Source organism: Phalacrocorax carbo, chromosome 1 (genome assembly GCF_963921805.1).
Source record: "Phalacrocorax carbo chromosome 1, bPhaCar2.1, whole genome shotgun sequence".
Classification (NCBI taxonomy): Eukaryota; Metazoa; Chordata; class Aves; order Suliformes; family Phalacrocoracidae; genus Phalacrocorax; species Phalacrocorax carbo.
In genome coordinates this window covers 117,663,572-117,685,537 of record NC_087513.1, presented here as the reverse complement: position 1 = coordinate 117,685,537, position 21,966 = coordinate 117,663,572, and the positions used below count along the sequence as shown (strand labels likewise).

Sequence of the window (21,966 nt, the reverse complement as noted above, 5' to 3'; positions counted from 1 at the left end):
GATGATTCACGGGTCCCTGAAATGAGTAACGCTTCCTACCATGTCTCTGTCTCGCAAACTGACACTGTGACCTCTGCTGGGTAGCTGTAGCTTTCACAGTGTCTGGGCAGCCCCAGCGCAGTTCTGGTGCTCATTACAGAACTGGGGTCCAGGTCTAACACAAATGGCTACAAGTGGTATTACATTCAAGTATTGGTGTATGAGGTAATCATCAGGAATACTAGCTCTTTTTAACTCAACATAAGTAAAAGAGGGAGGATACAAGGAGAGAAAAGTGGCTGTAACATGCAAGTACAGAATGATACTGGAAGACAAAACAAACTTAAAGGATTTAGTTAATAATGATTCAATTACTGATAACGCAAAATGAATCAACTTCTGATAACACATAATGGTACAAAGTATTTTGACTTACGTAAGGACATAATTGACACTCACTATGCAGTGAGGCCGTGATGAACGGCTGTTATGCACTATAGTAGCGTAGCTCTGTACCCAAACCCAGCCTCCATGCTTGGACAGTAGTCGATAGTACTTCGTTGTGACTTGGCCTTTCACCAACACTGTAAATACAATACAAAACAGCATTTCACATTGCTTGGACTTGTGACCACTTCCTTGAGAGATTTATTTGCAAGGCGGGGACTTTTCTCCCTATTCTCCCTCCCTTAGAGCTCTTCCTCCCACCAAACATTAAATAGCTCCCCCGCAAAGGTGTCTGTCTTGCCCCTTCACACAGTTTCACAAGGTCACATTATTGTTTACAAATAGTATGTTGCAAACTGTTACGGTTTGATTCCTTCTTTTCCAGTTCACCCTGCTCACTTATGCTTACATTCTGCAAAAACACTTACTGTTTCTAATCTTCTAACTGAAAAAGAAAAGTTCGAGACAGCAAAAGTATTTTGAAGCAGACACAACTAGCTCGAATTCTTCCAGTAAATTTGGAAGCACTTTTGTCATTCATAGCTTGATAGATTATTGTGTATTTTGCTGTGTATTTTATGCTCTACATTTTGAAGGTTGCTTTAAAAGGGGAAAATGAAAATGCTCTTTGGTGCTTAAGCACACAAATAAAGACAACGCGAAAGAGATGAAACAGTTATCTCAGAGATTTCACTAGAAATGTAATACTCTATACACCAGTTTGGATTCTCTGTGAACAAAGAAGTTTTGGCATAACGCTATGCTATAATAGGAGTTGTGCAGCATCTCTAGATATTTAATCTAGCAACAAATATTTCTGGTTCAGTGCCAGGCATTTATCTAATGATTCACTAGAAGATAATGCCCAGCCTTTGAAAGTGGTTCTTCTCTTGTGTGACCCTGGAGGATTCCTCTAGGAAACTCCATCTTCTTGCTCTTCTATGTCCAAAAAAAAGTGATCAAGAGCAGGATTTCCTTTATATAATACACGATTAAGAAATGGAATTGCTGCTTGCAAATGTAGGGCTTGTACTAGACTGAACTTAGTAGCAAAGCTCACTGCAATTTTATTCTCTCATTGTACATGCTCAGTGCAGAAGCAGATACATAATAAGTAAATGGAACAACAGCCTTCTCTTTCAGCCAGATCTAGCAGAGCAAATGGCCACTCGAAATGAAAATATATGGCCTTATGATTAGTATTCATTGAAGATTTTTCTGACAGAGAAGGCATCCAATGTTAAATTGGGACCTAAAGACTGCATAACCTTTGGGGGCTTTGTTTACTGTTTGGTAATTAACCATATGGCTATCAGTCATCGCTGAGGTTGGCTTTTTTTTTGTTCAATTGTTACCTGTGGGAGAAGGGGTTTGTAATTTTAGTAGTAATCAGCGACTGCAATGATGTGAATAGCCCAACATAAGACTAGCAGACATAGAAGAACAAGAGATCTTGTTCTGGCTAAAAGGTCCTCTAAGTCTGTAGCATATAGGTCATCTCTCTGGACTGCTTACTCTCCTATCCATCTGTGCAAGTCACAACATATTTCAACTTTTCTTCAAATCCAGTTAATCTCCCTAAGAAAACCAGGCTCCTACAAAATGACTATGGGCAAGTCTTTCTGGAAGTGTCAGTGCTCCTCCCATTATGGAATATGGTATCCATTTGTTCAGAAAGCAACGTCTTGCAGGACATTCAAAAACCTGTCCTTGCTGGCACCAAGCCTCTACTGTTTAGAGTTTTAACTCTCCCTCAGCTTTTTGCCTCATACTTGCTGGTGCCCTTTTTACACCTACATTTCTACATAGGCTACTCTATGGGGTGGAGGTGTGCAGATAAATATACAGATATTTAAGAAAATCATGAGGAATATGTGTGTAAGAATGTAAACACACTCACAAAATATAAAGGCACGTGTACTTATAAGTGCAATATATTGCTCCAAGGTAAAGGTCTTGTAGCTGCTACTCAAAGGTCAAGTATAACAATGCCAAGTCAGTCTGTTGTAAAAATATTTGTTAATAATCAGCTATATGCCATAGAATCACTATGTTTCTTGGTGTTCTATAATCCAAACGGCCCAGTTCTAGGAAATGAGGCTTGCATTTTGGCCTAGATCATCTAACAGATATTTTCTGTAATGTGGTCTAGGCTTTTCAGAACTAAGTCTTCATGCTAGTTTAATGGTCAGGTTTTCCTTGAATCCAAAAGCCTTGCTACTCAGTCTTCCAAAATAGAAATTAATGCTGTAATGGATCTTTAGCTACAACAAAGTTCTTCCGTGTGCTTTGGGACTAGTTTTCACTTTCTCTCACTGAGGTTTTTTGAAATCCCTGTTTTAGCTCTCCAGCTAAGACAGTATTTTAAAAGATGTGAAGACCACTGAGGACTACAGTGTTCAGCTTTCCTTCCTAATTATATGGATAAACCAGTATTTCTCCTGGGACAAGGGAGGACTCCGTGTCTCCTGCATTTTTAGCAATCTGGGGAAAGTCTGACCTTGGCTAGGGGACAGTAGCTGTGCTTCCGATACAGTAAATGAGGTCAATTTCCATTTGGCTTTGTGTTAAATTACCCTGTTTGATGCTGATTGGGAAACCTCAAAAATGGGAGTGAGGTAAATCCATTACCCAGACAATCTGTGCAGGCTCAGACTTCGTGGTGGCCTCCGCTGCAATCAAAGGGGGAGGATTCAGTGGCTTTAGCCTTGGCTCTTAGATGTGCCATTTGTAACTGGGTGTTCCGCTGTTGTGGTTCCCTCCTGGTTTAGCAGGCAAGCTGAAAAAGGCACTGGGCTGGCTGGGCTGGACCTTCTGGTCTGTCACAGATGGCTATTTTAAAAGTCTCCAGCAGGCTCCCAGTCATGTGGCTGGGACTTCCTAGCCTGCACTTAAGGATACCACTGAGGGAAGTGGACTTCTTGATGCCACACTCGGAGCAGTTATTGTTTTAGCTTCTCTGGTGCACACAACCCGGCATATCATCGGTCCAGCCCCTGAGTAGCATGGTCAGTGGATGGTGCCCTAGCAGACTCTACAGTTCTTTTGCCCTCTTAAAAACTAGTGCAGCTCTGCCAGAAGGCTTGATTGCTGGGGGAGCAAAAGTAGACTCAGTGCCACGGCCAGAGCGAACTGTGCTCTGCTATAAGATCAGTTCTATACATAGCTTAACTTCCAGGAAGCAGCGAAACTCTTTGGTGATGGCATCAGCTGGGGCAGGGGCTTGCCTCGCCAAGGCACAGAGATGTGACTCTTGTAAAAGTTTATGGGGGAAAAAAAATGATGTTACAACCTGTGCGATGCACAAAATCCTCCTCACAGAGAGACGATGGTACAAATGAAGTGATTTCTCTGAGGCGAGAAAAATATTTGGTCTATACTGGAACAGCTTCTCTATCCTGTCTTTTAGAATGCAAGATCCTTAGGCAGGGACTAATTATTTGTGTGGCCACATTTCCCCAGTTGCACAGCAAACACTGTGTATATTGATGGTGCTATAGAAATAAATAGCACTAGTGCAAATGCCAGAACCTTTTTCATATAGCTGGAAGTGAATCAAATGTTTAAAACAGGAAACAGTGTTTGCTGCCAGCACACCTTAGGCAAATATTAACATCTACATTTTCCTTATACTCAGATGTTCTTGCTATATCCCTTCTAACTTGCCCTTCTCACCATTTCCTTTGTTTTGTTCTCTGTGCTGCCTAACTTAAAGTTTGGTGGCTTTAGGTCTTCAGTTGGGAAATTTTTTCCTCTTTGAAAATGCAATCGGTTACCCTAGTCTAGGGTTGCCTCTTTTTTGTCTTTTTTTTTCCTTAACACCCTTATTAGGTGTAAGATGTTTCTCTCCAGATTTCTTCATCAGATGACACTTAATCATCAGATTACTTTATAGAATGGTACGTCAAACTTGCCAGCCCTTTACTGTTCATGTTCCTAAGACATTTACTGATGGATGGTGGGGGAGTTGTAACAGTGCTCCCCAGAGGAAGCTTGTACACTTTACATCTGTTTTAATAATTCCTATTACTTGGTATTCTAACCATGATTCTGCACTGTTCTCACTGTTGCCCAACCATTAGCCATTATTTTTTCTTCTCGGCATTTATTTGCTTTGAAACTTTCATAAATTTCCACGCACGTGTCTCTCATTTTTCTTCTACAACAATTTATCTTTGTAATTCAGATGCAGTATCTAGAGAACTGCTTTTAATTATTCTGCTTGGTTGAGGCTTTTTTTTTTCTTGTGGGTGGAGTCAGTGAGGCGGTTAATTCAGTAAGTATGATTTGTCTCTTTATTTAAAACTCCAGTCATAAATAGATCAAACTGGCAGCCAAAGTACAAGTCTTCTACCACGCACATAGAATTATCCATCACTCTGCTCCAAAATGGAAACTGTTTTCCAGAGATGATCATGGCTATAATGGCATCATCTCTATACTGGTTGACATAGGTATTTCAAATGGTTTTGTGAAAATAATTAGTGATATTTTGTACCAGTCAACAGTCACATCCAGGTGCAGGCGTTAACACTACAAAGAGGATGCCCCCAGCAGGACATTACCATGTACCCTGGTCATTCTACTTTTTAGTCTGCAATAGCCCAGAGTATTCAATGGTGTTTTGGTAAATATTAACTTGCTGTAAAGACCAGCTTCTGCTTTCCCAGGTGTAGCACACGCTGCCATCAGCAGAATTCAGCGCTTGGAATTTCAGCACTGGCTTGCCAAATACAGTTACAACCTCCTTTACATTCCAGATCCTCAAGAACAGCACATATTAAGGTGAAGAACTAACTACTTTCTCCTTCAGGAAGCCTAAGAGAAGGATTTGACTCCGGCTGTTTTCAGCCCACAGGAGCAATCTGGAAAAAAATTCACTGACATGGGTTTTTGGATGTCATCTTTGCATCGTATGGGCTGCAGCAGAGACTGAGCCAAATCCAGAGTTCAGCTATTCCCTCAATTTGCTTCTCAAATTAATGTGCTACTGAATGAACTACTTCCCAAATCCAGATGTTTGAAGATATGATTAGTGTCTCTCTTGGCAGATGGGGAATTATTAAATGTGTAATTTTTTTTCCTGACACTCCATTCTCCAAACCTCACCCACATGCTATTAATGAACATTCATCTAAGGATTTTTTGGGTTTGCATTCACTTCAAACATGGGATGATTATTACTAACATATTTCAGAGGAATGGGGAGCTGCTGCATAATTTTTCTTTTAACGACAGAGGCTAGTAAAGTTCAGATTTTCCCCTCTTACTCACTCACTTGCTCTTTTGTTTTTATTCATTCAGCAGTTCACCACCCAGAATCAAGTCCAAATTTTCAAAAAAGCCTAGATCCTTTAAGTAGAAAGATAAAAATGGCCTGATATGGGTTTGGTTTGTTTTTTTTTTTTTCCAGAAGCACAGCATATTGAGTATCTAGCTTATTTTCTAGGAACTAATGGTTTCCTTAAGTGATAGCCAAGCACTTTTGAAAAATGTAGTGCCAGTCAAGATTTGGAAAGCTTTCTCTACTTTCCAGCATAGTGCTTGTTGTCTTCTCGCTCTACTTAATAAGTTTCAGTCTAGCATTCCTTTTACTTACGCAGATGATGAGCATATCGTAAATGGAACACATCACAGCCATGAACATGGTGGTAGAGGGTTTTTTCTATCAGATCTTGGGGCTCATACCCAGTTAATTCAGTCACCCTGGAAAAGGAAGATTCCATAATAAGCACAATCTCTAGGAATATTCAGTTTCATTAACCTAACATTTGATTGTGCCAACAAATCAGGTGCCTAAAAACTGCAGGATAAAATGTTAGTTTTGGAAACAGAATCCTCATCTTTATAAGAAAATAAACCCCCTCAACCCAGGCAAAGCAAGGTGCAGCTATTCCCTGGCCAGCCTTACACACAGGCAGGAAAAAGAGTTCTTTTACTGATTTCCACTTTGGACTTTTGCCACTGCCATGCATGATCCTTTGCACAAAGATCCAGTTGAGGAGCCATTCACGAAACAATAAAACTACTCTTGTGGACTGCTGACACATTTTCATTTGCTTTTGCAAACATACAAGTGTAGCATGTATGTCAGTCCATAGAAGCTGTGATCATGGTCTATAAATAAATTCAGGCTAATGCCTAAGAGAAGAAGGAAGCAGGAGCTTATTCCAGCTGAGAATGTGGAAAGACAAGGAGCTATGAAGATCACAAGCTAAGAAAAGGAAGGCTGAAGCTAGACTTCAGAAAAACATCCTCACATGATGAGAAGTAGAATAATGGAACAAATTTGAAACAGCAGCATCTCTGCAGATGTTAAAGAACCAGACTACACTGCTCAGCCTCACACTGGGTCAGACCTGAAGAGTCAAATTTCATAGTTCAAAATGGATGTTTGACTATTTAGCATAGTTGCTTGAGAACAAAAATCCTTAAAGTATATTGTGCAACTCAGCCATTATGTGGCTGTTTACCTAGTATTGCTGAGGCCGGGGGTGCTGTCCTGAGCTTTCTTCACCTAAAAAGGCAGAACAGCTGTACCTTACAAAGGCATGTCTGCATTAACAAGGAACACTGTCCATTAGCAGGCAATCTGTAGAGTAAAATTGTTACTGCTGAGGTTCTACTTCTGCACAGCAGGTGCATTTGCATATTTTAATTTTGGGACTAGCTCTAGCCTAAGCCTATGGACTGAAAGCTTTATAATAGTTGGAGTGCCTTAGACATGCTCTTGGAGGTTTGCTTCCAGTTTAGATTCATCCAGAAGGAACCCAGTTCTAAGAGGCCAGAGGCCTAAGGCCTCTTCACAACATGAACTGCAGTGCAATGAATGGGGACAGTCAGGACATTCACTTCAAACGGATGTTTCTGGTCTGAACTTAAACACTAAGGAGGATACACTGTATTAGAGAATAACACAGCAGTACCTACAAAGATGAATACAGGGGTCTTACAGATACTGTAAAATTTGATTACTCTTTTTTTTCGGTCTCTTTTGTAACTATTATGCATCTTCTTTACTCTTACTCTAATGCTAAGCAATCATGTGGACCCCACAGAGACTTGAGGATTTTACATTCTACTTGAGAGAGAGGAGTGGGGGGTGGGATTCTTCTGAAGGAAATCAGAAAAAAAAAATGCCTTTGTGGTCTGATTTATTATAAATATAGTACAAATACATCCATACCTCCCCAAGCTATGCCTTATGCCTTTGCCTCAGTCAGGGACTGCCAATGCAGAATGAGCAAGTCCTTTCTTTCTGTAGAAGGATATGTGAATATATGTTCGTGTTCCTACTTTGCAGTGTGCACTGTCCTTCCTGGCTTACAGTTGTAGGGGCCCAAATTCTCACTTAAGCCTATCAGCATGGTGAAATACTGGTAAAAGATCCCATTCAGATTTTAGTGCTCCTTCTGACTTCAGTGCAATTAAAACAAGGGTGGCAGTTTCATCCTGCTCACTTAATTGGCAAGTACAGAGACAGCTAATTCAAAAACAAACTAAATGCCACAAACCTAAGTCAGGTGTTAATATTTCTGGAGGTGCAGCCTCACTTGGAAGCTGGTCTTCCCATGGGCCAAAACACCATCATTCACAGTTACAAGGACACCCAAACTTTTGAAAAGCTTGAATCTGGACATAAACTCAGCTGCTTGACTTCCTTCACCCAAAACCAATCCCTCAATAAGCCACTGTAGGGAGCCTGGGCTCTGAAAAATGTTCTTTGCGCGTGACAGGGCACACAGAAGGAAATCGAGCTTGCCCCAAGGATGAGTTCTGCCCTCTAGAATTCTTTAAAGCATTTGTAAACCATGTAGCAATAAACACATAGGCTGCACCACCAAAATCAGAAGCAGCAGATGACTTTGGAGGAAAGTAACTGTCTCCTTTTTCCAGTGACCTTGATTAATGATCTCTTGCATGTTTTGCATTGTATCAAGTGACTAGAAAGGCTAATTTAACTGCTCTTTCCTATGGCTTTCTTACTGGTCTGTCTGCTCTGACTGTTACCTCTAAAGCTCTAGCAACACTATTCCATGTAAGGATACCAGAAGCAAGCCTGAAAACAGTTTTGTCTTATTCCTCCTATGTCCCTGCTCTGAGCAAATATAATTTGGTTTGCTCAGCTGGGAGAGCAAAGGTCTTTGGTAATGCTTAATACCCCTGATTGTCCTGTGTGTGTGGATGACACCCATCTGCTTTTTGGTAAACACAGCTATGCAACACTACTGGTTCTATCTGTGCTCCTGTCAACATCTCTGGTTATACTGTCTCCTTTGAAGACGTTTATGTCTCCAGGCAGTTCCTCTTAGGCACATCATTTCCTTTTTTCCACATGCAAAGACATGTTTCTAAACCCCTTGTGCTTCTTTGTGGCTGTTACATTAAGTAAAGCATGCCAAAAAAAAAAAAAAAAAAAAAAAGAAAGAAAGAAAAAAAGGATTCCAGAAACAACTAGTTATTTGTATTTTAGCAGCTGATGGCCCACTACCTCTTTGACTTAGCATGGAGAAAGAGCACGTTCTTGCATGGTTAACCTGCCATGCAAAACTACCCCACTGTCTTGGCTACAGACTCTTTTTTACTGCTATGCATTAATACAATTTCTACTTCTTGCAAATCCAGCATGCCAGGGAAATGAGAGAGTATGTGACATACTGCTCCACATGCAGGGATTTTTGAAGAATGACCATCTTGTCAATAGCCAAATCTGTTATACCGTTTGGGAATTGGGCATTTCCCCTCAAGGTGTCTTGAACTGCACTGTACAAATCTGCACTGTACAACTACAATATCATTGTATACTAAAAGATAGCATGTTTCAAAGAGAGGCACAAATCATTTCACAGCTCCATCAGTTCTGGTTTTGTGCTCTTAGCTGGCATGTGAGCTATATCAGCTGAGAGTGGAGGCAGGGTTCTCTTTCCGCAGCAATAGCCGTTTTCCCAAGTTTTGTTAAAGAAGGCTGTGTTTTCCTGTAGCAGCCAACTGAATTAATTTTCATTCTAACAACCCCATTAGTAGGGTTGGTTTCATTATTAAGGCATTATACTAAAGTACAGAAGACTATGTTTTCTTGCTATGCTGTCAAAAACTTCCTGGACGACCCCAGAAAGTCATTTGACTTCAGTGTTTCAGTGGTCGGGTTTTTTTCAAATTATGGATGATGGTATGTCCTTATTCCTTTCACTAGCTTTATATGCTAAAATTTATGTCCTTCAAAGTAAAAATGTATTACTGCTTATTCACCGATTACTCACAGCAAGGCAGCTTTAGTTGACTCTCTGAAACTGTAGGTAAATTGTACAGGCTCTTATATGTTGGCATTCAAGACAAAATATGGTCTACCCAGCTACCTGGAGGGTTTTGAAGACCCATGTCATCCTTGTGTCCAGATCTATTTTGGACTGCTTTATTTTTTCATGGATATTTTGATCTGTTTGGAAACCACTGTAGCTTATGATAACACTTGACTTTGAAAACATTTTATGCTAGAAATGAAATAGCTGCTTACCTGGAATCTAGGAATATTAATTTTAACTCCAAACTTGCTCTGAACATAAACATGTTACTGTGAAGTTTGATCTCAGTGATTGCACTGGGAGGTAAAGATTGACCTACAGCCACCAGTCCAACGATTTGGTAACAGGAATCATACAAAGACATATCTAGCATATACTGCCGTATCTTCAAATAGCCACTGCAATGGATCACCTGGCATGAGAAGAAAACACACTCAATATCTGATGGCAATGGAAGAGGCTGCAAGTAGCTGACCACCCAGCTTCAATGAGGTTATAAAGCAATACACCCTTATACCACTTAAATACTGCATAGTCTGTTAAAGCTTCAGAAGTGTGGTTAATTTATAAATGGAGATTAAAACACAGTAAATGCAGGTTTTGTGTTTACTGCCAACTTGATTAATCCAGTATTAAAGCACATGCTCTTTGGGGACTATCTAGACTGCTTTCTAGTTAATACTTTAAACCCTCTTTGATATAGATTTCTTGTAGATACAGTCAGAATACCTGTTCATTAATCAAAAAATCTGGAAGCTGCTTTTTTAAATTATTCTCTCTCTCACACACACACACACCGATGTATATATAAACATTCACATTTTAATGAGTTATTATTCTGATGAAAAACAGACACTTTAAAAATCCAGTGGAGTTTAATGCATCACATTTATAAAAATCAACTGCTGTATATGTAAATGCACTACAAATTAGTTTTAAGTTCTCCAGTCAAGTTCAGATTACATTCTTTTGACATATGACCAAGCCTAGGGTCTTGAGACCAGATTGCTGAATCCCCATATACAATTCCTAATCACAGGAGTAATAACTTCCATGTTAGACTGTAAAAATTCACAATGTCAGCTAAAGAGGGGGGGGAATTGCAATCTGGGGACTATTCCAGAACATAAAATTTATTTAATGTAGTACTGGTGTTTAGAAATCATTTGTGCTCCTGCCAATTTTCTAGTCCAAACAGCAGGCATACTACACATCCTTTAGCTTAATTTCTGTATCTGTTTGCCTTTTAACTGTGTTAATGGAAAGGAATTAATTTCCACTGTATTTAGTGCTCCTGAACAACCTACTAAAGTGTCACCTATAAATAGGCTCCTCCTCTATAACCTTCCTTCGTCCTCTCCAATCACCAAGTGGTAAGTATGTTTAGCAAAAGTACAGTAGCAAGCAAAACTTATTTAAGATCTCTCAGCGGATCCCACTAAATCCCATACTATTCACAATTCAATTCATGAGTTTTTCCTGTGCTTCAGCTAATCAGGTGATATTTTCAAAATTATCAAGTCCTGACTCTAAGTACAGTCAAAGAGAATAAACTTAGGCAAACACCTCTCTAGATGAATATATCCTTAAATGTTTCACTGTGTAAACTTTTAATAGTGAGCAAAAGAAGGAAGAAGGTGATCCCTCTGATTAGCAGTCATAAATGGGTGTGGGTGGGGTAGGGGGGTATGGAGAAACCCATGCAGAGATACCACCACTACAAGCTCTACTCTTTTACCTGATTTCAGATTCAGGTTTGGGACAAAATAATTTTTTCTGGGAAGCAGCTGAGCAAACAGGGGTCCATGTAATGAAGAATTATCAGTCTAACCAGGTAATAGAAGTGTAAACAGACAGATAGATTTCTGGACCTTGAACACATTCCTTGAAAGAGCTCTGCTTCTCTTGCATGCTTTTCTTTTTGTTTTTGAATGATTCAAACAAAATGAATGCTCACCAGACTGTATGTGAAGTACCCTTCTCTCCTGATGCTTAAGTGATACTGTGTAGCTCAGAGAGCAGCAAAGGCAACCATAAAGCTGAAAATAAGAACTACCTGAATGGCAGGTGTTATTATAGAATCTCAGCATTTGCTGTGGCTTCTAATTTAATGTAATAAATAGAAAATTAATACAAACTATAAGATTTATAAACAGACTTGGTGGTGTAGTACAATTCAACCCTGAGTTGATAGTAATGATTGTTTAGGGTAACATTACAGTCTCTTTAATGTTGAGGTAATTCTGGTCAGGCCAATGAGGTGACTTGTGCAACTGGGTGGCTGCTCAGCCAGAGAACAGTAACCCCAAGGCAGAGGGATGTGGGAAGATTTCCAAGTTCCTGTGACTGGGTTGCTACCCCCAGATGCATAGGGAAATAAGACCTAGCTGTGTACTCCCCTTGCACCTCCGTGGCTGTACTCCAGCCAGTTCCCCAGTCTGGAAGAGCAGGGATCAGGATGTGGGAATGTGCCACAAAGCGATGTCCAGCTTACTGTGAGAGAGTCTAGACTTGCATTACTAAGGGAATCTGCAATCAGCAGTGGCATTTTTTGCATCTGTTCTGATTCTTTCCATCAGACACTTTGCTTTCAGCTACTCATACATTAAAAAATCTAAATAAATAAACTCCTCACCTGTTAAATACTTGCAGGGGATGGGGGGAAGCTTATATACATTACCTTGTAACCACTGCATGTCAATCCTGCATTCCTCTTGGCTAGGACACACTTCATTCTCAGGAAAAATGATCTCTCAATTTCATATTCTGAAAGCATAAACCACACTGCTTATTTATTACTGAAGATTTCAAAACTTTCGATAACATTGCCTTTCATGATTTAACATATGTTTTTATGTCTCAGCCTTAGGCAGCACTAGAAGACAGCCATTCTATTTTCCCATGCAGTCTCTGCCCTCAGAATTCATTTCACCTTCATGTTAGGATTCCCTGTGAAAGTTGGACAAGTCAGCATGACTAGGTCTCCAAATTTCTGTTTTCACCACCCTTCACAAGGCATTCTCCTTTTTTCTGAACAGCTAGGTACCAGCCCATATTGATAATAGGAAGGAAACACCTCCTTTGGAGCATAAGTAAATGAAGGTACTCTCCAAAATAACAGCAGAGTGGGAAACAAGAAAATTCACTGGTTTTGTAATAATGGGACTGTAGTTAATCATGGCCAGACTGGTGAACTTCTGGCCTCCATGTACAATATTATTACCTGTTTCACTGACTTCCAAAACCATCTTGGTAGATGGTTTTTAAAGAAATGTCTTCATGGATAACCTCCAGAAATGTTTTAAAGTTAACTAGTGCTCAGGTACACACATATTTTCTGCTAAGAATAAGTTACTATTCTCTTTAATGTTAATTATTCTCAGTAACAGTTCAGACATCACTAGTAGTTCTGAATTTTTACTGAAAGTTGCAGTTTGGCAGAACACAACTCCATTAGGAGACTAAACCTCATTTGGTAGGTCTGTAAATAGGAAAATCAGGAAAGCAGAGGGGTTTTCCGATTTGTTGCAGTGTGTATTCCCTCTTAATTCCCCACAGGCAGAGTTGATCCAAAGTCTGCTGTATTCAGTTGGAGTCCTGCTTTAATTTGATTTAACTGTTGTGTTCCTGATTTTTGTGCATCCATCACCCAATTAACACCTCTTAGCCACACACCTGCAGTGGTTTGAGCCTCAGACCACTACCTAGAAACCAATAAACTCTCTACATTAGGTTATGAGTTTCAAGGTCTGAAGGTACAACCACAGAAAAAAGGATTTAGCGAGGAGGGAAAAGAAATGCAATATGTAGTGCATCTCAACTAGTATCAGCCTTCCTGAGTATTTGAATTTTCCATTTATCTTCCTAATGCAAATTAGATCCGTATGGGGAAAAGCAGGCACTTAAATGAACTGGCACATCTACTATAGAGTTTTAAATACAAATGCATACAGTTTGGAGGGAGGAAGCCATACAGTACAGATTACTATTGCTGAAGCATGATCTCATGAGTAAAGAATGGATCTGGGAGTTGGGAACATCGATTCAATTCATGGCTTCAGTACAGATTTTCTGTGTGACCTAACACTAGCGCTTGCTCTCTTTCTGCTGCTGTCCCCCGCACACAAAATAAAGGTAACTTTCTCCCTTCAAGGGTGCCAAGAGAAAAAAATAATTAATGCACAGTAATGAAGGTACAAAGACCATCTGCGGACATGGACTGAGTTGCTAGCAACTTTAATAACTTACATTCCTCTACAAAAAGAGATGATTAGTGGAGTTGGAAGCAATGCCTTAAACTTCTCAAATGTCTGGCCGCAAGACCTAAAGGAGTCTCTTTCAGTAACAGGCTCCTTCCAGGTACCTTATTCACTAGCTTTCTGTTTGCTGCTTCCTTCACTTTTAAACATTACTGCAGGCTAGTGCACTGCTACAGAAACACTCAGCTCTAACTTCATTATTCCACCAGGAATAGGTTATGATGTACAGTATGGTCTTTAGGCATCTATAAAACTAGAGTAGTACCCAGACTGTAATTTTTCCTTTATTATTTAAAATTGGTAATTATTTCATTATTTAAGAAGAGGTCTTGTCTCTCTGGTTTCAGGAAGGTAGATTGTAAGCAAGAGGTCCCCCTGGAACACCAGTCCTTGTAACTAGCTACAGGCTCTCTAGGAAATGAGGAGGGTGATTAAAATAATTTAAGGGCAAGGATGCTGTGTGGCATAGGAAGACAGAGTAAAGAGGAATAGCGTTGCACCCTAGCACTAAGTGGTATGGGAAGGAAAGGGTGATAGGATTGTAATTCAATAGTAGCTGCATGTGATTTATGAGACTTAGGAGTAATAATCAGTAGCTTTGTTGTTGTGTGTAATCAAGTGCAAAATTATATAACTGTAATTTAATAATGATTTGTTTATTAATTATTGGTCATTGATTTAGTTTTTTAGTAGTGTGTTGCTGAACCAACAAACACTAGTCTCTTAAATTCTCATGCCCACTATCTAAAGAGGGAAGAGTTACCTGTGAGGTAACTGGGGATTCATCTGGGAGCTTCCATTTTTGAGGCTTGAGCTAGCTGATATTAAGATGCCTTAAGTAAGCAAAAGGACAGATGGCCCATGTGGTGAAACAAAATCTGGGCCTTTCTACCTGAAGAGGCCAAAATAGTGTATACGTTATGATAAGCATTCCTCCTCGTGTGTGTATTAAGAGTGATTGTTTGTGTTTGTGTGGGAGCCCAGTGCCACTGTGAGAGTTGTCGTTTTTTGGGGGAAAAAGCAGAATGTGTCTAAAGGGGAAAAGGAGAGCCTGAGCATTCCTGGATGGTCTGGGGCTGTAACAACTGTTAACACAGTTATTCAGTAATGCAGTGTGTCCCATAGCACAGGTGGATGCAGTGTGCCACAGCAGTTTTAACCAGCCACCTGGGATTGTTATATGGCTGGTTAAGGTTAATAGTTGTTTCAAGGTGCCCAGTGAATAATGCGCAGGTGCTACATGGCAGCTGGCATTGTGTTTGCAGGATTGGAGCCGAAGAATACAAAAGCCACAAGAGAGATATACTTGTAAGTGTGCATGAGTACAAAATCTGCTAGCAACTCTTGAGACTGACTCACAAGGAAAACCAGGACCAGGCCATTCATATTGTTCATGCTTATGTGAGTGCTGTTAGTGTGTATGTGGTGCCTGCAAAAGCCCTGCTCTGCTGTCCATGTTGACTTGTCGTTGGTGGGGTCTATGTGCATATGTGTGTTTGTGCGCACCCACTGGGAATAAAACCATCTCCAGACCTGACCAAGAGACTGCAAAATATAAAGGAGCAGTAAGACCAAAAGAACCTCACGTAAAGAATCTAGATGTGCAAGACTGTGAACAGTGTGAATTAATACTCATATTAGCTGATACCTTTGCCAGTGTGACTCCCCAGTACCCTTGAAAGTAGCACAAGGGGGTAACAAAGCAAAAAAACACTAAAGTAAATTTGCAATTGTAAAGCTGATTGGGAAATAAAGAGCCCTGGTATCCTGCTGGATGCTAATACATCCATCGATATAATGCAAAACTTAAAATATCACATCCAGGCTGTACCTGATACAATTAGGATGGTCTACTCTGATGAAGAGAATGTAGAAAGAAAATTAGGTGCTTAAAGGTTTAGCAAGCAAAGAGGGAGATGCTGAATATTCAAATAGGAGAAATCAGATGAGCTGTGAGAAGAGTGATTACTAATGCATGCTATCCTGCTGCACAGGTTAATCACAAAATTGTGAGGAGATAGTAGGCATGAAAGCTCAGTTTTAAAGCAGGAAAAAAGCCTATAGCATAAATAGCCAGCACCTGCTGTAGAAGCAGAATGGCTGGAGATGTTTAGGGATGTAGCAAAAGTCTCAAATTAGCGAGGACAGAAAAACTGTAAACGTAAAACAAGCACTTCAGGCTTAAGTAAGAGATGAATGTAACGAGTTATCCTTAAGAGTTAAGTGATTTTGTCAGTCAGAATTAAGTTTTGAAAAACTGCAAAAATATAACAATGTAAAGCTTCTAGATCTAGTAATGTAATTATTGATATCACTAGTGTTCTTTCAAGCAAACATGAAAGCATAGCATATATAAATAACAGAAAGAATCTTAGGCTATCAAGAAGGTAAAAGAGGTTTGAAACAGAGGAAACCAATCAAGTGCTACCAGTTCTTAAGCAGCTAAAGGTTGAAAGAACTCTGTGTTAAACACATCTATATGAAACTGAGAGAATAATGAATAGTAAAATGTTACAATTGAACTAGAATATAAGCAACACTGAAGGAAAATAGCCCTCTTAATTATAATAGAATATAACACTGTTGAATAACTGAGGCTTAACCACTGTATTTAATTATTCTGAAATGTTAACTGTATAAACGCATCACTGTAAGGGATGTTAACATCTTCCCTTTAAGCATTAAGAAAATGATAAAAATCTATGTATAAACTATGCCTGCTACAGAGAAAAGATTAAACCAACAGGTTGCAGACATCAGCTAATGAAGGACAAGAAACAAAATGCTGCTGAGTAGACCAGAAAGTCTTACGGAGATGTTCCAGCTGAGTTAACACATTAAAAAACCTACTAATAACAATCTTTGTTGTTTTTTGTCTTCCATGTGTATCACAGAAGAAAAAGTAATCTATTCAAACCCTATGGATATTGATAATTACATATTGCTCAGCTTTGGTTTTGGTTTGGGGTTTTTTTCTTCTTTTATGAAAAGGAAGAATAGGAAATAAATGTAATTTCTCTGCATAAGGATGTACTTCATATTATTATTAGTGATAATTATTAAAGGAACACTACTACAGCACTGTAATCTCCACATATGTACTCTGCGTGTGTTTGTAAGGATGTAACTTGATGTATTTATGAAACAGCATTTTTAGAGCTGCAAGAAAAAAAGGAGACTTCAATAAGCATAGCAATGTCTCCCACAGTAAACTTTCTGACTGTAACTTCACAACATCTGGCACTGAAACAACTGTATCTTCACACAGTGTGATATTGGGGATATTTTAGATTGGAGTAAAACAATCTCATATTTGAGACAAATTCACATTTGTCACTGCAGGAGGTATTATATATTTTATTGCCCCATTGACTACAGCTTCCAGAAGCAAGCTGAAAAACTGGAAAACTGGCAACAAGCAGACTAGACTAGACTAGACTAGACTAGACTAGACTAGAATAGAATAGAATAGAATATTTCAGCTGGAAGGGGCCTACAAAGATTATCTAGTCCAACTGCCTGACCACTTTAGGGCTGACCAAAAGTTAAAGCATGTTATTTAGGGCATTGTCCGAATGCCTCTTAAGCACTGACAGGCCTGTGTCATTGACCAGCTCTCTGGGAAACCTGTTCCAGGGTCTGACCACCCTCTCGGTAAAGGAATGCTTCCTAATGTCCAGTCTGAACCTTTACTGGTGCAGCTTTGAACTGTTCCCATGTGTCCTGTCACTGGATACCAGGGAGAAGAGCTCAGCACCTCCCTCTCCACTTCCCACCTCAGGAAACCTTACAGAGCAATCAGGTCACCCCTCAGCCTCCTTTTCTCAAAACTAGACAAACCCAGATTCCTTAGCTGCTCCTCACACGACATGCCTTTCAGCCCTTTCATCAGCTTTGTTGCCCTCCTCTGGAGGCATTCAAGGGCCTTCGCATCCTTCTTAAATTGTGGAGCCCAGAACTCCACACAGCATTCAAGGTGAGACTGCACCAATGCTGAATACAGTGGGATGAACACTTCTTTTGCCCATCTGGTTATACTGCGTTTAATGCACCCCAGGATGCAGTTTGCCCTCTTGGTTGCCAGGGCCATACCCAGCATCAACCAGCACCCCCAGACCCCTTTCTGCAGGACTACTCTCCAGCCACTCCTTTCCCAGTCACCTGAAGTTTCAAAAAAGTGAACAGTCACCACATGGAGATGGCAAATTTTGCTGCAACTCATGCTAAATTTCACTCTTGGTTTATCTCTTACTCAGCACCATTTCTTTCAAATACCTACTCTTCCAGCAAGTCCACTGCACATAATGAAATTTGTCTGTTTAATTGCACCTTCTCTAGCATTTGCCATAGCCACCTATAATTCTGACAAACAGCTGCGTATTGCTCTGAAAGGTTCTAACATAGTTTTACTTTACGGGTGTAACTATTGCAGCATGGGTCTGCTTTTCCCATCTTCCCCTTCACTTTCCACGTCAGCATCTATTTTCCCTCTTTACCTGAACATGACTTGTTTCCCTCTCCCAAACAATTTTAAAATAATTGGGAAATTGATCCTCCTTTTCATAAGTATGTTGAATAATTTTCAAAGTTTGTACATCTTTTCAGAAGATGAGTCAAGAGTCCAATAGCTGCTATAGCTAAAAAGAAACCTCCAACCCCACTTCTAAATTGCTAAGTATCTTGAAAGACTCAGATGATAGCTTCCTGAAAAGCAGACCAACCATCTTAGTACAGCTTTTAACATTTCCCAGAACTTATTGACATTGTGTTTATCTGCCACAGGAATTAGAGATGAAAAGCAGAGCTTTAGGGTTCTTTCTAAATGTTTACCCTCCCATTTTTGGCATAGTGCTTTTCTTTATCCAATTATGTGGAACATGATCACAGGTCTATTTTTCTATTCCAGCCACTTCCAGTATTTATTATAACATGGCTTTACTTATGATAGCAAATTTCTGATTTTGTTTGCCCTGTATCAATGTTTAACATTTGAAAGTGATTGTCCTCTCCCTACTGCTCCAGCAGCTTTTACTGAAATCTTTTTAAGAATGACCTGTGAGACTCCCAGTTTCTATCCTCGAATTCCAATTTTCAATTTTTTCCCAACTCAGTGATTGGTATTATCTGGAAATGAAAACTGATGCAAGTAAAATACTAGTTCTGATCAATGTGGTTATATAGTTTGAGCAGAGTTCTCTATCTTTTCTGCCTCCCTTCTTTGGAAGGGTGTAACTGAGGTTACTGAGATCCTGACTTTTTCAATATGTCTACTAGCAGATATTTTAATAAAATTAAGGTATCATTTATAATGACTTTTATAGGGGAAGGCACTGCAAGTCAGAGTCCATACCCATGTCCAAGACATCCATTTCAATTGCATCACTGTTTATTTTTTAGCCAAACTCCATGTTTCCCTTATCAGATTCAGGGAAGTTTTTCTATTATACTAATGTATTACTATGATGCCTGGTGATCTTAAGAGGCTCCCTCCCTGAAGCACTGCTACAATGTAGTTGAGTAGATTCAGTAAAAGCTATTAATGAGGCAGAGAGTGAATGGCTTCATTCAAATCCCAGCCCAAACTTATCCGAATGTTAACATCCTCACAGAGCTGAAACGCAGCAACCTGTGAAGGAGAGCATAGAAAACCATTGCTATCATGGACTTAGAGAAGATGTATTTTTTTCTCACAGCACTGAGTACCATTTCTACAAAGTATGCCTTCTCCATTAGTCCCTTTTCTTTTCCTAGCTTAGTATATCATCCAATACAGTTTGACTGCAAGCACTAGCGAAGAATAAAATAGCCTGTTTATATTTACAGATTTGTATTTTCTTACTTTCATAAACAGAATAAATGTCATGGTAAAGAAAATGAGTCTTGCTACTTTGGGTAAAGAATTTGTGCATTTATTCACTTATATTGCACACGACTGCCAAACAGGATTCTCCAAGCATTTCTGTGAAATTATGGTTAGCTTTATGGAAGCCAGAATTGTCCATCCCTGGGGGTGCCACTATGAAATCCATCTTTGCTTTCCACTCCATCTTTCAGCTCCTTTGAAAGAAAACAGTCACAAAATTCTGTGGTTTGCGTGCTGCTTGCACAATGAACAGAGAAAAAAGATAGTCATAGCTTTTTCCACAGCTTCACCTCTCATGCTTTTATTTACTCTAAGGTAAAAGCTACTATTTTATATCTCTTTCCTAAAGCTCCCGGGTTTTGACACCAGCAAAATATGGCATTGTTTTGTTGCAGAACCACTTTGTAAATTAATATACATCAGCATGCAAACTGCACACTGCTGCACCATGCGCTGTTTTAAGAATGTATGTCTTATCTGCCGCTACGAAAGATACAAAGCAGCAGATATGAAGTTAAGAGCTGGGAGCTCTTAACACAGCTAATGATTTACATTTGCACTACATGGCAGCTTGGGTGCAATGTCGTATTTTAGCTATAGTGTAGGAGATGACAACTATTCTCAAAGGGCACAGTTAGACCAAAGCACTGTGCACGTGGTCACCTGCTTCTACATTCCCTCCCATTCAACTTATGGAGAGACACGCGCCTGCCTCAAGTTAGTGCGTTCCTCTGGAGACAAGGCACGCACGTGTGGTAAGCTGCACTCCATGTCCCTGCTGGACTGTTTTACAGGGTGGAAACACAGATACCACAAGTTCTTGTCTGGATAACACTTTACTGCCTATCCTCCAAACACTCTGCGTAGTTTTGTCCTTTCAGTTGGTTATTTTCATCTTACCTCCTCTAGACTATAAAGTCACACATGTTCTATTATTCTTGTGTAATCTGCAAAGCATCTGGGTCTCACACAGCACGTTGCTGACTAGAAGAGCATGCGAGTTATCTTGGCTAGTCTCTTGTGAGCATAACAAGGCTATAGCTTATGTGAGATGCAAGAGAGACAATGCCGCAATTTCTATCCCTTAATTCTGAACAAGGGCGGGACCAACTTCTAGAACAAAAAAAAAAGAGGTAAAAACACTGTAGGGCACATACAAAAGAGATGCTTGTGTAATAGCACACACAGTGTTCAGGTAGTCCTTGACTGGCCAACAGGGCCAGCCTGAGAAGGTGCTTGCAGATGCCTTTAGTAGACTTTCCTCATGACCAGACAGTAGGCCTGGAGCCTGTTCAGAATCAGGCCTGGAGATGAGTTAGTGGGAAATGAGGAGTCAGACCTGTAAACCTAGTGTGTACTGACCACCTTTATTATTGCTATGCCAGAAAGAACAGTGCAAAAGTGAGGTTGTGACTAAAACTATTCTGCAAGGTCAAATAATGCATGCAAAGGGATGTAGGAAAACAACATTTCCCTGTCCTTCCTTGGTATGTGTGGCCAAAACTGATTCCAAGCCAGAAAGAAGAAACAAAACAGACATACTTTCCCTTCTCCCTATTACACTGCAGCGTGATATATTCACATGCAGGTTACAGGCTTAAGTATTTGAGAATACTAATCTTTTTAGCAAATGAATGGCACCAATGGAATGATAAAATATAAATGCCTTACATGGCAAAATTGCAAATTATATTTATAGAAAGAGCAAGTTCCTATGCGCATACGAAGTTGAAAAGGGAAGTTTGTGGGCTGACTTGGTTTGCCCTGGTAATTCTGTTGCTGTGGTAGGAAAGCAATCAGTTCGGTTGTTAGCCTCTGTCCTAGAGTTCCAAGCTTGCACGAGCTGCCCAAATTTCCTCCCCATTTGGACAGTTTGTGCTGTGTCCTGACTGTATTCAGAATCCTGTCAGTGCTGCAGAGGGTAAATGTCTCTGTTATCATTCCTGTCATCCAAACTCAGCCGTTTGCTAGCATTTGCTCAAATTTGCCTTTGCTCCTGTAAGTGATGCTTCCAAACTTTTCTTAGAGAAGAAACTCAACAGGGCACTAGGCAGAAAGCCTGACCCAATGTATTCCACATTCCTTGTGCAACTTATATTAGGCTTATAACTAATCA

The 21,966-nt window shown here is 39.9% G+C and overlaps 1 protein-coding gene across 4 annotated transcripts in view; it reads right to left on the bottom strand.

The window, feature by feature from the left end:
• Positions 1 to 21,966, bottom strand: part of SIM2 (SIM bHLH transcription factor 2) — a 63,037-nt gene that overhangs the window by 14,461 nt on the left and 26,610 nt on the right. For all 4 annotated transcript variants that reach the window (XM_064471644.1, XM_064471634.1, XM_064471651.1 and 1 more), the window contains 4 exons: positions 12,409 to 12,494; positions 9,941 to 10,140; positions 6,026 to 6,132; positions 416 to 563 (listed from right to left, as the gene is read on the bottom strand). In XM_064471644.1, the coding sequence (XP_064327714.1) occupies positions 416 to 563; positions 6,026 to 6,132; positions 9,941 to 10,140; positions 12,409 to 12,494 (541 nt within the window). The remainder of the gene's footprint in view (positions 1 to 415; positions 564 to 6,025; positions 6,133 to 9,940; positions 10,141 to 12,408; positions 12,495 to 21,966) is intronic.